The sequence below is a fragment of the Chaetura pelagica genome, unplaced genomic scaffold (assembly GCF_000747805.2).
Source record: "Chaetura pelagica isolate M959 unplaced genomic scaffold, ChaPel_1.0 scaffold725, whole genome shotgun sequence".
NCBI classification, from domain to species: domain Eukaryota; kingdom Metazoa; phylum Chordata; class Aves; order Apodiformes; family Apodidae; genus Chaetura; species Chaetura pelagica.
In genome coordinates this window covers 703748-718566 of record NW_009953490.1, presented here as the reverse complement: position 1 = coordinate 718566, position 14819 = coordinate 703748, and the positions used below count along the sequence as shown (strand labels likewise).

At 39.8% G+C, this 14819-nt stretch overlaps 1 protein-coding gene across 1 annotated transcript in view; it reads left to right on the top strand.

The window, feature by feature from the left end:
* Positions 1 to 760: 760 nt before the first annotated feature.
* Positions 761 to 14819, top strand: part of ANO4 (anoctamin 4) — a 190764-nt gene continuing 176705 nt past the window's right edge. The window contains exon 1 of the mRNA XM_009999042.1: positions 761 to 824. Coding sequence (XP_009997344.1) covers positions 761 to 824 — 64 coding nt within the window. The remainder of the gene's footprint in view (positions 825 to 14819) is intronic.

The window sequence follows — 14819 nt, the reverse complement described above, 5'->3', positions numbered from 1 at the left end:
CCAAAAAAAAAAAAAAAAGGGGAGATATTTTTGTCAGTGCTCAATAGATCAATGTGGAGGTTAAAAATCTGATAACTGAAAGCCCTTCAATTTAACAGATAATAAAAATAGCAAAATCAGAAAGCTGAAGGATGTCCAAACTGAGCAGTAATAAGTACTCTTTTCCTCAGTCACCTTCAGCCAAGATAAAGGTAGTGGAAACATCTCTGCTTTTTGTTGCTCTCCTAAAGCTTCTCATCACTGGGCACCAGAACTGTGCTGAAAGCCTTGGGGAGGGCTCCCAGGCATTCTGACCAAACAGGGAAGGAATATTTTACACAGTTCTGACCTTCTTGGTTTTACTCCGTCATGCTTATCTGCTTCATTTAGTTCAGAGCGTGGACATTTTCTTCTGCATACAGGAGTGATCCTGACAGCTTAGAGAAACAAAATGCACTGGAATTGTGCATTGAAAATTCAAACAGCTCCCCCTGAAACCTGTCTTTAATTCCTTTACACTTAATTATGCTTCTTCCCTCTCTAATCTTCAATTTGTCCTGTTCCCACATTCACCTGTTGATGTGCACTGCTGAGCTGGGACCTGCACACTGGCAGACTCCATCCTCTTGTACTTTCCTAAATCCTTCACTTCCTCCTGAACAGCTGGCAGTTCATGTGATAATCCAGTAGCAAGACCAGAGCTTTATTACATCATGGGTATCATCTTTACCTTCCAGCTCAGGAGTGTTGATTTGAACAGTTGTCTCATAAATTACTGGGGATGAATAGAGAGAACAGCTCTGGACCACCTAGTCCTGAGTTTGATTTGCTTTCTGGACAAAGAGGTATGTAGGCTGGATGAAACAAGCCTCAGTTTTGACTGGTAGTATACTCTTGGTTCTCTTTCGTATACACACACACACACACACACACAAGAGTAAATGAGCTTTTTCTGCTGTTTTTGTTTTTTGGGGGGGGTTTTGTTAGGCAGCAGTTGTTTTACTTCTTTCTAGGGACATATGTGTCCGCCCTCCCCCAACATTACTCCTAATCCCTGAAATGATTTGATAGATAACACTTTAAGCAGGTTGCCAGTGTCTCTGGCGCATGATTATCACTTCACCAACTACAGCTTGAAGCATATTGAGAGGACCATCTGCAAATGAAGGAGGAGAGCAAAAATTAGCTTTCCAAAGGAATTTTCTACCATTCCCTCAGCTATATAAAAGCACTGCAAAGAAATGGGGATCTTTTGTTCACCAAAAACATTTATTTGCAATAAATCCACTGTGAACATCTGTCAGAGACTTTTCTCAAATTCTTGAAGGTGGCCTCAGTATGAGTTTAAACCTAAATTACTTGAGTGTTCAATCCTCTGCTCTCAGCTGAAAGCTTGAATTAATTACTCCATTAGCCTACCTTCATATCTTTTGGTTCATTACAGCTGTCACCAGAGAGCATGCAGATGGAATCACTGCAGCTTTTCCTACTTCTGTGGGTGTAGCCTCTTCTCCCACCTCCCATGCTTCCACAGGCAAAGTGGGGAAGAGAACCCCTCCATCCCTTCCTTTTTACAAAGTTCAGATCAAGATTTCTTTGCTGTGAGACTCATTACAGAATATTCATAGCATTCTGCCTATGACCTTGCTTTCTTCTCTCCAAAGAACTCCTACAACAATATTTGGGTTTGGTGGTTTTCTTTCATGTATCCTTGTCAGGAAAAAAAGGAATTCAGAGGGATTTGTTTATTAGGGATTTGTCTCTGATTTCTGTTTATTGCCTAGTTCAGGACCCTGACTATATGCTGTGAGAAAAAAACCTTTTATTTTTATACTCTGAAATTAAAATATTATTTTAAGGGTATGTGTAAACAGTCTTTCTTCTGTAATGAGTATTTTGAGACACTTTTTGAAGGTTTCCTATGCTCACTTTCCTAAAACAGAAACTGCCTACTTCACCAAGCATGTGATGTGTCAAATAGTAATCTTTCTGCTGGCATTGCAATATGTTTTGAAAGCTTGCTGCAAATTTTAAATGTATTTTCTTCTGCTGCTTCATCCTTCTCTTGAGCTTATTCCCATATGGCTATATTTTTTATTTTATTATCTATTTGTATATATCTGGTTATCTGGATATATCCTGCTTGTATTATTTGTAAATCTTTTGATCTATCCTTCACTCATGCCTTTTATCTCTTATACCAGTTATCTTGTATTTTTTGAACTAATTATATTTATGAAAATGGAGGGGTAAATATAATGTGTGTTTTGTTGATAGCAGGAAACAAACCTATTAAAACTCAAATTAAATGCATTAAACTAATGGACATTCTAATGGATGTTCTGTCATCTGAGGGGAGAAACTTTGTTAAAAAAAAAAAAAAGAAAAAAGAAAAAAAATTTGCTTATGACCAACCTGGTATGTCAGTCTGGTGTCCTGTGAAAATCATTGCTACCTGCTAGTGAAATTTGGATTTTTTTGTACTTTATTGACCATTTCAAACATTTCAGACTGTAGAGCCTCCAAAGTTTGGGGGTGGTTTTTTTTTTGGCTGGTTGGGGGTTTTTTTAGCCCCCCCTGATAGGCTTATGTTGTTACCTGGTATGTTCTACAAGTACTTGGTACTGATCAAATAATATGGGTACCACTGCTGAAAATACGTGGAGGTTTCTTTTCCCTGCATTCCCCTCTTGCACTATCTAGCCTTTTCATCTTTTCATATGTGACTATCAGATGGATAATACTAATGTTTACTTTGCCAGAAGGCAACATTCCAGGATTAACTGTTTTTAAAATGTTTTGCAAAGGTAAGCATCTAACTTCATCTACTGCCAGTGTCTGCTTGAAGTAACTGCAAAATTGTATACTGTATTTAGGTTTGCTCCTCCAGAAGAACTTCTCTCCCATAGACAAATGCAGTCTTTTTTTTTTGTGTTTTAGAATCAGAAGCATCCCCTGGAAGTGACAATATTTGGCAGCTCTAATGTTGACTCTATCACTCTTGGGTGTGGATTGGTTTGATGGGTTAAATACCACAGAAAGATCTGCTTCCAGGTTCTGGATATCCTTATTACAAATTAAGCTAAGGTCTGTGTCTTTATTTATTTACTTTTCTTTTTATGCTCAGTAGTATGATAGCAGCAGAAACATTTCATCCAGTTGTCATCTTGGTGGGTGAGGGAAGAGGAACTTTTATGGTGTATTTTCTGTGGATCTGGTGCCATCAGAGGTCTATGATGTCATGTCAAAACCAGTGCCAGCTCTAACAAGGCTGTTCACAGCAGCGGGGCTGTGCTGTAAAATCTCTTACAGACTTGCTTCTCCTCTAAAAAGAAACCTTTGAAGAAGAAGCAATGGTTGGTGTGCGTTTCATATCAGGAAGCCACCGGACAGTAAATTGCAAGCTAGACAGTGCTGATATTTAAGCTCCAAACTTTTCTTCCCTTTGTACTATTGCGCAGATGTAGGAAACAGCCTGTCAGAAGAGCAGCCCAGGAAAGCCTTGTAGCTTTCAAAGCGCTGCTCCTTGGAGGAGAAGACGCTGTGTTTGTGTGTTGGGCACAGAAAGCCTTGCTGGGCTAAAGCAGCAGATGAGCCCCTCCGAGGTTTTGTGTGCCAGGCTGGACAACTGTCACGCTGTCACCGCTCGGTCCCTGTGATTGGGTGTTTTCGGAGACTGATTAAAAATGCTGATGCCGTTTCTGCGCTCCTTCCCACTTGGAGGAGAGATCTCTTTTCCCCACCCCCAATTCCACCTCTAGGATGTAAGGAATGGTGAGAAGATGAAAACAGTGCGGTCTGAGTGACTGGAAATCCAGCAGTCTGTTCTAGCTGCAGTGCTATGTAGGAGTCGTCGTCAGGCTCCTTACCGTTCGGTTTTTCAGCACAAACTGCTTGCAGGTTTTGAAAAGCTGTGAAAGGACTTACCATTTGTGTGTTAGTGTTTTCTGTGTATCATCATATTAGCTTGCTTATTCCTGGACAGCTGTGTTCAGAGCTTCATGTGGAAATCTTTCTATTGAAGAGAGATAAAAAGGATCTTTACTGTGATTCTCTTTGGATCTTTCTATTTTTATGGTAAGTGCCAGCATGTATTGGCTGAGCATAGCTTCTGTGCTGCAGTGCTCGTGCTTTCTCCCTCTCTCCCCCTCCTTCTTCCCCCGTGTGTTTTTCTCCCCCTATATTCCTAGGTAAGCCTCGTGACCTTCACTCAATATCTAGTAATCATTTTCAGCATCTTCATAGCAGATGTTGGCTAACTACAACAAGTTTTCTCTTTATTTTGTGTTTCCCCCTCTCTGACTCGGAGCTCGGAAGTAGTGATTGCAATCTGAGCACTGCCTCTTTGTCCTTGAAACAGGAGGCTTGAGCATTGCTCGCAATTGCCTGTAGCAGCAATGGGATAAGGTTCTGGGGAACTGGAATTACAGATTTGGTAAAGGTGACTCATTTCTGTAGGTCTGCACCACTGTGCTGCAAGGGCACAGAAAGCCCCTGCTACACTAGCCATCTAGAAAACTCTGAAGCCCCTCAGTGCTCAAGTGTGGGGTGTACATGTGTTTTGAGCTGATGTTTGCTGTCATTGGCATAGAAAGGATGGGCTCTCAGCATTTTCAGTGGAAGCCTATGTCATCACGTATTTGTAAATTGGACCTTTTGCATCTTACAAGTGCAGATTGGCTGGGACAAGAAGTTACAGAACAAGTAACCTAACAACCTCATCCCTCTGCACAAATTCTTAGCCTTTTGAAATGATTCTACAACTCTGCAGCAGAAAATGAGTGCATTCAAATTTTTGAGAATATGTGTTTGCTTAAGCCACACTCTAAGCTATTCTAACAGCTCTGATGTTGTAAATAGGAAAGGTCATTATTGAGTCCACAGAAAACTGTGCCCTTAGACATCCTTTTTCTTTTTTTCTTGGATTGTTGCATGAGATTTAAAGGAAATTCAAATCTATTGTTTTTATAGACAGATACATTATTTTGCTTTTGCTGAGAGAACTGCAAAAATATTTAACTTAAATGTGTTTTATGTTGTGAATCCATTATGTGGATTGACTATGCATAGCCCTTACACACTGCAGGAATAATAAAGACTTTACTGAATCTTCAGAGGTCCACTGAAGGCATAGATCTAACACTGACTCAAACTCATCACAGGCTGGTGTGCCTGTAGAGCAAGGCAAAGAGGTGATGTGTTCTTATACTGTTGTTTTACTCAAGTAGGATAATAAAGATTTTATTATGCCTCTGCTTTGCTTTTTCTGAGTTTGAGCAAGAGATAGCTGATGTCTGGAAACTGTTTCCTTCGATTAATGTGTCTTACATTGCGGCTTAATAAAATAATTTTGGTGATTTATCCTGCAATTCAGAGGGTTTTTCTTCGTATGAGCTGTTCAGTTCAACAGAGTTTGTGTAACTCTCTCCCCCTCTAAAATGAGTAAAAACTTTCAATCACTGCAGGCATTTTGAATATCTTTAATTTCTTCTCTGTACTTGGGTGTCATGCCTGGTTGCATTGCTAGAGTGTGTGTGCGTTTTGCGGAAGAAGCTCAGGGACCAGAGCAAGGCACAAGAGGCACTGAGGTAATAGGAGGTAGAGGGGGTTTACACAGATCTGCAGGTAGAGGACTTCATGGTGCAGTGAGGTACCTGCTGCATTGCCTGTACTAAAAAAGCAGTGGTGTCCAGGACATGTAGCCCAGATGTCAGTGGCCCAAGTCATCCACCCCATCAGACCATGCTTTTTGGCATCATATTGCACCCTCTGGTGCAGCTTATCCTGAGACCTGATTCTCTTCTCACTGACAGGGGGGTGGGCATGCTGCAAACCTGCCTCCCTCCTGCTCTGGTAGGGAGCAAATCTATCTTGGCACCTGTGCAGCTCAGTGAACTGTTTAAAAACATTTAATCTAGAGCAGTCCTCCCTGCTGTCTGTTGCAAAAAGGCTTTGGCACTATGTAAGGTCTTTGAGTTATTTAATATTTTTCAACTGGTAATGCAGGTGCCTGAGTTAGTTCTCAGCCAAATTCAGAAAGGACTGACACAATGACAGCAGCAAAGAAACTTTTTGCTGTGAAATAAGACCAGCAGGGGTCTTGTTAACACGCATGGAGAAACAGTCCTAAGTGCCTGCAGGTTGTGACATTGCCTTGGTGAGACAAGGTTTAGAGTTTTCTTAAGTGTAACAAGTAATTGTGTGTGTGCCTGTGCATGGGGAGGGGTTCACTGTACCATTTGGTTATATATAAAATTACTGTAAACTTCAAAACCAGAGGGTTTGTAAAATATGTGCATGATCTAAATAATTTTGAATACCACACAGTTAAGTATGGTACAGTATGTTTTTGTTTTTTAAATTATTATAAAATCCTGTGCCTTAAAATTATGTATGTTCTTTGCTTTTAATCAAAAGGACTGTTTTAACTTTAAAAAATTACTCATGTCTAAGTAAGGCTATACTGTAAAAGCTGATTTTAAAACTAAGTGCATAATGCTATGGCTTTTTAAACAGAAGTTTGAAAACTTAAGTGCATAGTGTAATGTTTTTACTAAATAGATTTGTGGCAAAAGGAAGGGAGGAAAACAAATACTCCTGAATTTAATCACATGAGCTTGCATTGGGATGTTTACATTTGCATCCTGCAACTGAGAAGTTCATGCACCTAAAATCTCAGCACATCCTGTTGCAGGCTGAGGGCTTAAAAATAAAGATGCAATCCTTTGCAAAAGCCTTGAGAGGTACAGAGAAGAGTGAAATTCCCCAAATTACATGAAATTCAAGTAAGTAGATAGGCTTGTCTTTTCCTTGGAATCCTATGAATGCTCTGATAAGAGGAGTGCATACATAGTACTTCCTTGCTTCACAGCATGGTGTCATGTTAATTCCGTTGCAGGGTGGCTGAAGACTGCATAGAAAACAACTGCAGGGGAAGAAAGAAAAAAAAAAAAAGCTCTGTTTCTTAGCCAGCCAAAATCATCCAATGGTCTGATGAAGTCACTGCATTATTTTTTCCCTCTGTATGTTCTGTATGCATTCTTCACTTGACTTGTCTGCACAGGCAAGCTCTTTAAAGCTTCAAATATGAAATAATCTACATTTCTGTTGGAAATATAAAAGGGTATGTTTTTACAGAAAGCTCATTAATTTTCTATGGTGCTTCAGAGTTTTGTGCTTTCTATCTACCTATGTCCTTTCCAAGAAAACCTGCACAGGCAGCTATTGATTATTGCTGACTGAAGAATTCAGGCAGTGGATTAGCAATGCCCTGAATTCCCTCTCTGCCCTAGACTGGAAAGCAATACTGGGATATGCATTATGCAGAGCTGAAGTCATCAGTAACAGACAGTTCTCTGGCTAGTGGTTTTTTCAAAATTCCTTCTGAAAATGTTTTACAAATGTTCTCAAAGGTATTTTACTACATCATATTTCTTACAAAGCACATGTAATTATAAATTATAGTATACATATTCTATGTATATATGGCATGTTGTATTAATTGTGGTTTTACCTGGCTGTTTCTCCATCCACACTGACTCAGGAATGAACACACACAGATAATCAAAAGTTGACTGCAGTTTCCAGGCTTTCTCTGTTATTCATAGAGCTAACTTCTGTGTTTTCCTGGACACATTCTCTTGTTTAGTCTGTACATTTTCTACAGGCTGATTTCAAGGGCTTCATTGCTCTAGTATTTTTTAATATTGAAAATCTGTCTCTATATGTCTGAAGACCTTAAGAGGTGAGCTGTCTTCAGTCCAGTTGCTACTTTTTGAGTTAATGGCTGTCTGGAAGTCCTGTTCATGAATGCTGTGCTGCATAACCTGTCGACAGATGTTTGGTGCTTTTGGGAAGTATTGGGCAGGGTATTCGTGTGCTACATGCTTCTTCTCTATCTATGGGGAAGGATTAGCTTTCAGGCATTGTTAAATGTCTTGTGTCTTCTGTGCATACGCTGCCCTCTTAGGAAGTGCTTTCACTCTGCTTCTGTCATATCCCGGGGGGGAGTTATATTTTCTGCATTTGTACAGCTCCATAGCACTTGTGTAGATCTGTTTGATCCTTCACGGAAACTGTGGCCTTTCCATTCATGCTGTGCAGATTTGCTCACATATAATATCTGCATAGGAAATACTGGACAACAAGGTGAGGGTGTCCTGTAGGTTAACAAACTTTCTCCTGCGTAGCGTAAGCCACAATTATGTTGTTTCAGATTCAGTGTGGTAATAATGGAGTAGCATTAGGCCTGCTTGCTTTTGGAAATATCAAAGAGCTGAAACATTCCCACAGGACCACTCTTTCTCATAGACTTTTCTAGCACTTGAATGTAACATTTAACGAGAAATTTTAAAGGTAAAGTGTTTACATTCAAGGGGTTTTGGAAATATTCATAACTTTTTTTTTTGAGGAATGAGTGGAGAGGGCAAAACTCTATCCTAACTTGGCTCAACCAACTTTAAGTGGTCCCATTCTGGTAATCTGAGATTACTAGAATCAAGAACTTCCCATTTTTCTGTTTGCAGTATATAGTGAAATAATAATCTGGTTAAAAGTTATGGAGTAGTTCCTCAGCATCCTAGTGGAGGGGATCTTGACAATGGAGCAAGTAATGGGAATGTTCAGCCTCTAAGAACAGCACCTCTGAACAGGCTGAGTTTGACTGAAGCTGCAATCAAATCCCCACGTAGGAGAGCTAATGGAACACAGCTTTCTGCCTGTGGATAGATTTTACCTTAGGACAGCACAAGTCTAAGAATATATTTTGAGGAAAGCCTCCTGTATCTAAGAGCTGTATGTAGACACTTATAATGCTGCAAGGCCCATCTATCAGAATAGCTTCCCTTTACCACTTCAGAAGGGGCCACAACAAGCACACCTCCAAATGTAACTCCAGATCCAGCCCTGAGAGAAGACTTTGTCCCCACCAAACAGTGAAGTTAGAAAACACTTTCAGAGGTTTCCAGACTGCATTTGCAACCTGACTATCCAAAACCAGACTTGCTGTCCAATAATCTTGCACAACTTGGTCACTCAAAAGCCCACATGAATGATGAATAAATATATTTTTAAAAAAGAAACCCCATGGATTATTCTGAATGCACTTCCTGGAAAGACTTCAGTTTTGGTGTTTGCTCTCTGTAATGGTTATTCCATGTCAGATCTGAGCTACCAGGTCATCTACATGAGATTAGAGCTACCACCACATCTGGGCACCAGTCCAGTGCCGTAAAACACCCATTTTCAAACAGTCAATAATCAGATTACACCAGACAGGATTAGAGCCATGATATGCTAGCCCTAAGTGTGCTCTAAGGTCCCAGGAAGAGGAATTTAATTAACAAAAATCTCTTGAGTAAGACTGAATCTCCTCTGAGCCAGTTTTCTGTAGAGAGAGCCTAGCTTGGTCATTAGCTGTTTTGTATCATCAGGAGCTATATTCCCATTGAAGACAATTTTCTTGGACAAAATTGTTTTTCATTAAAATAAGACATAATACTTCATCTGTATTAGGCTCCTGGAGACTTTTCCTGAACAAGCTTGGTACTTCCTGGAAAAACATTTTCTGTAAAATTCCAACTGAAATCCATGTCTTTGTGAAATCCATTGGTATGTTTCCATGTATCTTGGCAGACATGCAACCTCTCTCATGTACTTCAACTATCGCCCAGGCTCATTTCAGATCTGTTCTTGTTTGTCCTGTGTCACTGTCTCTCACCCTGTTTTTCCTCGACAAATACTTTTCTTGCCTTTTCACTTATTGATTTGCCTTCACATTTTTCTTAGTGGTTCTTTATTCCTCACAGAGATAATATCTGTGTTGGTTTGTTTGGGGTTGTTTCTTTATTTTCTTTTGTCTTTTTTTTTTTCCTCCCTCATACTTACATCTTCTTACTGCTTTAGTTGGTTTTTGTTTTTTTTTACCGTATCAGTTACCACCCTATAATGTGCTCAATCTAGGCAGAGCCCTGCTCTGATTCAAGTCCCTAGGGAACAGCAAATGTGGTCTTTTTTAAATGAAGAGCTTTGGCTGCAGTGCCAATACATTGTGAAGCCTGTGTAGAAAAATGTAGAATGAGAAGCAAAGATAAGCAGGTTTAGCAGTAAAAAAGGACTGGAACCTAAGAGCCAAATAAATTGGCAATTTCATTAGCATGAATACTCTTTTCCTGAATGTGCCAGGCAAATGGTATATTCTGTGGTTTGTAGAATCATAGAATGCCAGGTTGGAAGGGACATCAGGGATCATCTGGTTCAACCTTTTTAAGGTATTACTATACTTTATACAAGATGGGTCAGCACCCTGTCAAGCTGAGACTTAAAACTGCCCAGTGTGTGGGAATCTACCACTTCCCTTGGGAGACTATTCCAATGTTTGAGTGTCCTCATGGTGAAAAATTAACCTCTTTTGTCCAATTGGAATCTCCCCAGGAGCAACTTCTGCCCATTACCCCTTGTCTTTTTGATGTGACTCCTTGTAAATAGAGGGTCTCCATCTTCTTGGTAGCAACCCTTTAAGTACTGGAACATGGTAATAAGGTCTCCCCAAAGCCTTCTTTTCTCAAGGCTGAACAAGTTTTCTCAGTTTTCTCAGCCTCTCCTCATGTGGCAGGTCCTCTAGTCCTCTCATTATCCTTGTGGCCCTTCTCTGGACCCTCTCCAGCCTGTCTGCATCCTTTTTGTAGAGTGGGGACCAAAACTGAATGTAATAGTTCAGGTGTGGTCTGACTGAGTAGAGCAGGATGATGGCTTTTTTAACTCTGCTGATGATGACCTTGTTGATACAGCCCAGCATCCTGTTGGCTTTCTTTGCCCTCTGCAGCACTGTTCACTCATGTTGAACCTGTCAATCCCAGTCAGAACTGCACTCCTGGATTATGTGTTCCCAGGTGCAAGACCTTACACTTCTCCCCGTTGGACTTCATAAGGTTCTTGCTAGCCCACTCCTCCAGCCTGTCTAGGTCATCCTGGACGGTGGCTCTCCCTTTTGGAGTGTCAACCTCTCCACTCATCTGCAAACTTCCACAGAGTTTTTGTTGACACCAGCCATATAGCCAGAAGTCAGTCTATGTTATGTTTCTGTTCCTGGCTGCCACTAATCCTTGAACTGGTAATATAGAAAAAAACATAACTTGGGCACCAAAACTCTTAACTTTCTCCCCCAGAGCCTTAAAGTCTTTCTTGATTCTGCCTACATTTTGTCTTATGGTGACATTTGTGCCCACATGAAAGAATCCGCATGTGGTGTATGAGGTCAAAGAACTATAACAAAGAACACGGGTCAGAGTTGCTTCAAACCCTCTGCAGTTTTGTGCAAGCAACACTGCTTTGGTTTATGCTTTATGTTTTTGAGGTTATTGCCAGAATGGTTCTATACTTTAGATGAGAAGGGCAAAATTAATTAACTTGAAGGCTGCTCTGCCCTCAGGAGAAGAATACCTCTTCTATTTTTTTATTGCCCTTTGTTCCTATAGAAGCACCTGCAGTATTTGATTTTCTAAACTGTATCATTTAGATAACAAACTGTTCCAAAAACAGACAGGGGGAAGTCTTGGTCCCATTTAAATTTAATGTAGTGTAGTCAAGTTTCTACCCATAGAGTTATTTTTTGTTTTGTATGATGCTGAGTGTTGATAATTGTTGTCCCATTTTTTCTCTCTGCATCTTTATGTTGACTACCAGGTCAACCTAAGTAGAAGACTTTATTTCTAACTCATCACACTGAAATTGGTCTTGAGCCGTAGACAGAATTTCCCTTGTTTTTCCTTGATGATGTGGAATTTGTGCAATGTGAATTCTGACAAAAGATTGGATAACCCTCTGCTTCAGCATGCTTCATGAAGTTCACTTAATTTATGTTTCTAATAATGATGGATTCTCAACCGTTATGATCAATATATTATAATAAAATTCTGGCTATACAAACAACTTTTGTGAAGCTTACCTCAGTACTCAGTGTCCCATAGTGAAGTTGTTACTGCAACTTACCATTGCATCATTGCACTCACCAGAAACAGTTTTGCAAACAATCTAAACATTCTTGTGTAAGAAAAATATGCCTTTCTTTTCCATTTTTTTAACTAAAACCCAACACCACTCAGTCAGGTTTTGATTATGATACAGACTTACAAGCTAGCATACCACACCATAGTTTATTTGTAACAAACTTATAGACCTAATATATCCCCTTGCTTTGCTTGAAGCTCAATCAGAACAACATTCAGGTAACTCTTTCTCTGCTCTTTTAATTCTGCCTCTTTCAGCCTCTGTCTCTGATCTCAGTCTTTTTGTTTCTCCATTCTGTGCTTCTGCCACTTGCTGGACCTCTTGTCCTTTGACTCTCTTCCAGGCTCTGTTCTATTTCCCCTTTAGCATTTCTTTTTCTGCTCCTTCTGTTCTTTATCCGCTCTTCAAGTCTATTTCTGTGTTCAGGTATCTCACTCACATCCCAGTGTTTATTTCTTTCCTCAACTCCTGAGCTGTGAAAAAAACTAACTCAATCAGACCACTGAATTAAGGTAGCTCAGCAGTGCTTGTTGTGCAGGTTAGTGCTCTGTGCAACAGCAGTAGCAAGTACTGATTTTCCATTAATTGTTTGAGAAACAGTGCAATAAGGGTGTTAGAGGTCACATTACAATGTGGAGATGTGTCAGAGCAGAAGTGTATTGTCAGATTTCAAGATAAAAATCTTATTTCCTGAACTTAAGGTAGAATGTTAGAATTTTAATTTATCTGTTACAGTGAGGTTATTGGATGATATTCCTTTTGTGAGACTGGTTGCTGAATGGTGTGACCTCTGCTCATGAGTAAGTTGAGGAGGCAAATAGTAAGGAAAAGGGAGATAGGTTTAGGTTATGTGCTTAATTTCAGTCCCAAGAGGGAGAAGACTGAAAAGTAGAGAGATGGATGTGGCACAGATTGACTGATTTACATTTTTCTTCAAGATCAGGTTGTGATGAAAGACTCCTTGCACATCTGGGAATTGCTATGTGCTTTCAGCTACTGTGTGATAGTTACTGCACAGAAACTAGTTCATTTTCAAAGATTTAAGTGTCTTGCTCAAGATCTTCCAGAAATTTTTTGTCTAAGTTGAAATCAGGACTCTTGAAACCCATGTTACTCTGCTTATGCCAGGCTAGCCCTTTTTTTCCTCAAGGACAGTACAGGAGAACAAGGAATTTCAAAACAGATAAACTACATCCAAATAAGCAAGGTAATGAAGAAAACTTTTTATCTTCTAGGGTCTAAATCCAATAAAACTCCTCAGAGAAGCTTTAACCAAGAACAAATTATCATATTGTTACTGAATGTGGAGTGTTACTTAGGATATTTGCCAAATAACTTCAATATCAACACTGCTTGTCACTGCCTGTCTTAAATTCTCAGTTGTTGGCTTCCCAGGGCATAGCATGGTGTCTGGTTAGATTTTTATGTGCTCTGAAATTCTTGCTTGTGCTCTGATTGCAATGCACTCTGGGCTAAGTAACTTGCAATTGACGTGGTGTTTCTGCTTCACTGTTGTCAAGCATATGTTCTCTTTGCTGTCTAGACTCCCAGGGAAAAATATGTACTGGGGCCACACTGTTAGTGCTTACATCTTTTGAACTGCATTTTTAGAAACATCTGTATGCCTGCAAATAGATTTTTATACCTCAGGTATGGCTTTGCAAGCATTTCATTGCATTCTTGGCTACTAGCACTGTGCAATCTAGATATGTTTTAGTACACTAAAAAGCGTGGGAGGCTGCAGCTTTGAGCATTTAAGAATTCATAAATGCCAGATTTTTGGCTGGTTGCATTTATGCATTATCCTGGAGACTATAGTCACATGTTCACATGCAGCGTTTTTCACTGAGTTTCCTTCATTCTTTCTATTTTCATTGTTCTGTAGTTTGTTCTATCTTATAGTTAGAATATGTGACCCAAACTATGCTCTAGATAACAAATATTTCTTGATAGACAGATTATTATGGCAATTGCCACAACTGCTAATCTCTAGATGGCAAATAATTCTTTTTTTCACAGAAAATATGAGTTGAATTTATTTTTTCCCCTGCTGACATTGTCTGTTGTTACTTTGTAGATAAGGAGCTGAGGTTCACCATGAAAGAGAGAAATGCTTAATAGCTTAGGGTGCTGGATGTGAAATGCCAAGGGCATGATGTTATCCATGTCTTTAGCACATTAGAGCATTTAATATACTCAGAATAAGATTTTAATTGACATTGACCACAGCTAACTTTGATTAATCAGGGGTTGTAAACTGAGTGCTTGGACCATGACATACACCTGTTGAAGTCAGTTCCATAGCAGCACTGAAGGCAGCTGTGGGTATGCAATCAAGCACCTCAACATTAAAATTCTTCCATCCTGAGAGCAACATTTCTCCTTGTGCAGCTTCAAACTGTGTTTCTGCATCCACCCCCCAGTACCGTTTCCCACCCCTGTGCAGAGGCTGGGGACAAGCCACGTGGAGCTGACAGTTATCTCAGAAATCCCAAGTACTCACTGAGGTTAAAAATTCGGTCTGGTTGGGAATTAAAACTCATACCATATTGCATAAGCACAGAAGTGCTGAGCGTATTTCACAGATGCAGTCTTAATCCTGGCAGTTATTTAGGTGTAATGGCTTGATATTGCAAGCTCAACACCTTTCTGATATAGTTGTATTATATGTCAACACTTAAATATTTTAAAAGACAATATAAAATCCAGAAACCTCTGATACTGAAATAAACATTGGCAATGTATGTAGGGCAGATACTTCGGAGCTTCAATTTTCTTCTTCCTGGGCTTGTGTTTACTGCAGAATCAGCCTGACAGCCCTGGTTGTCTTTCCC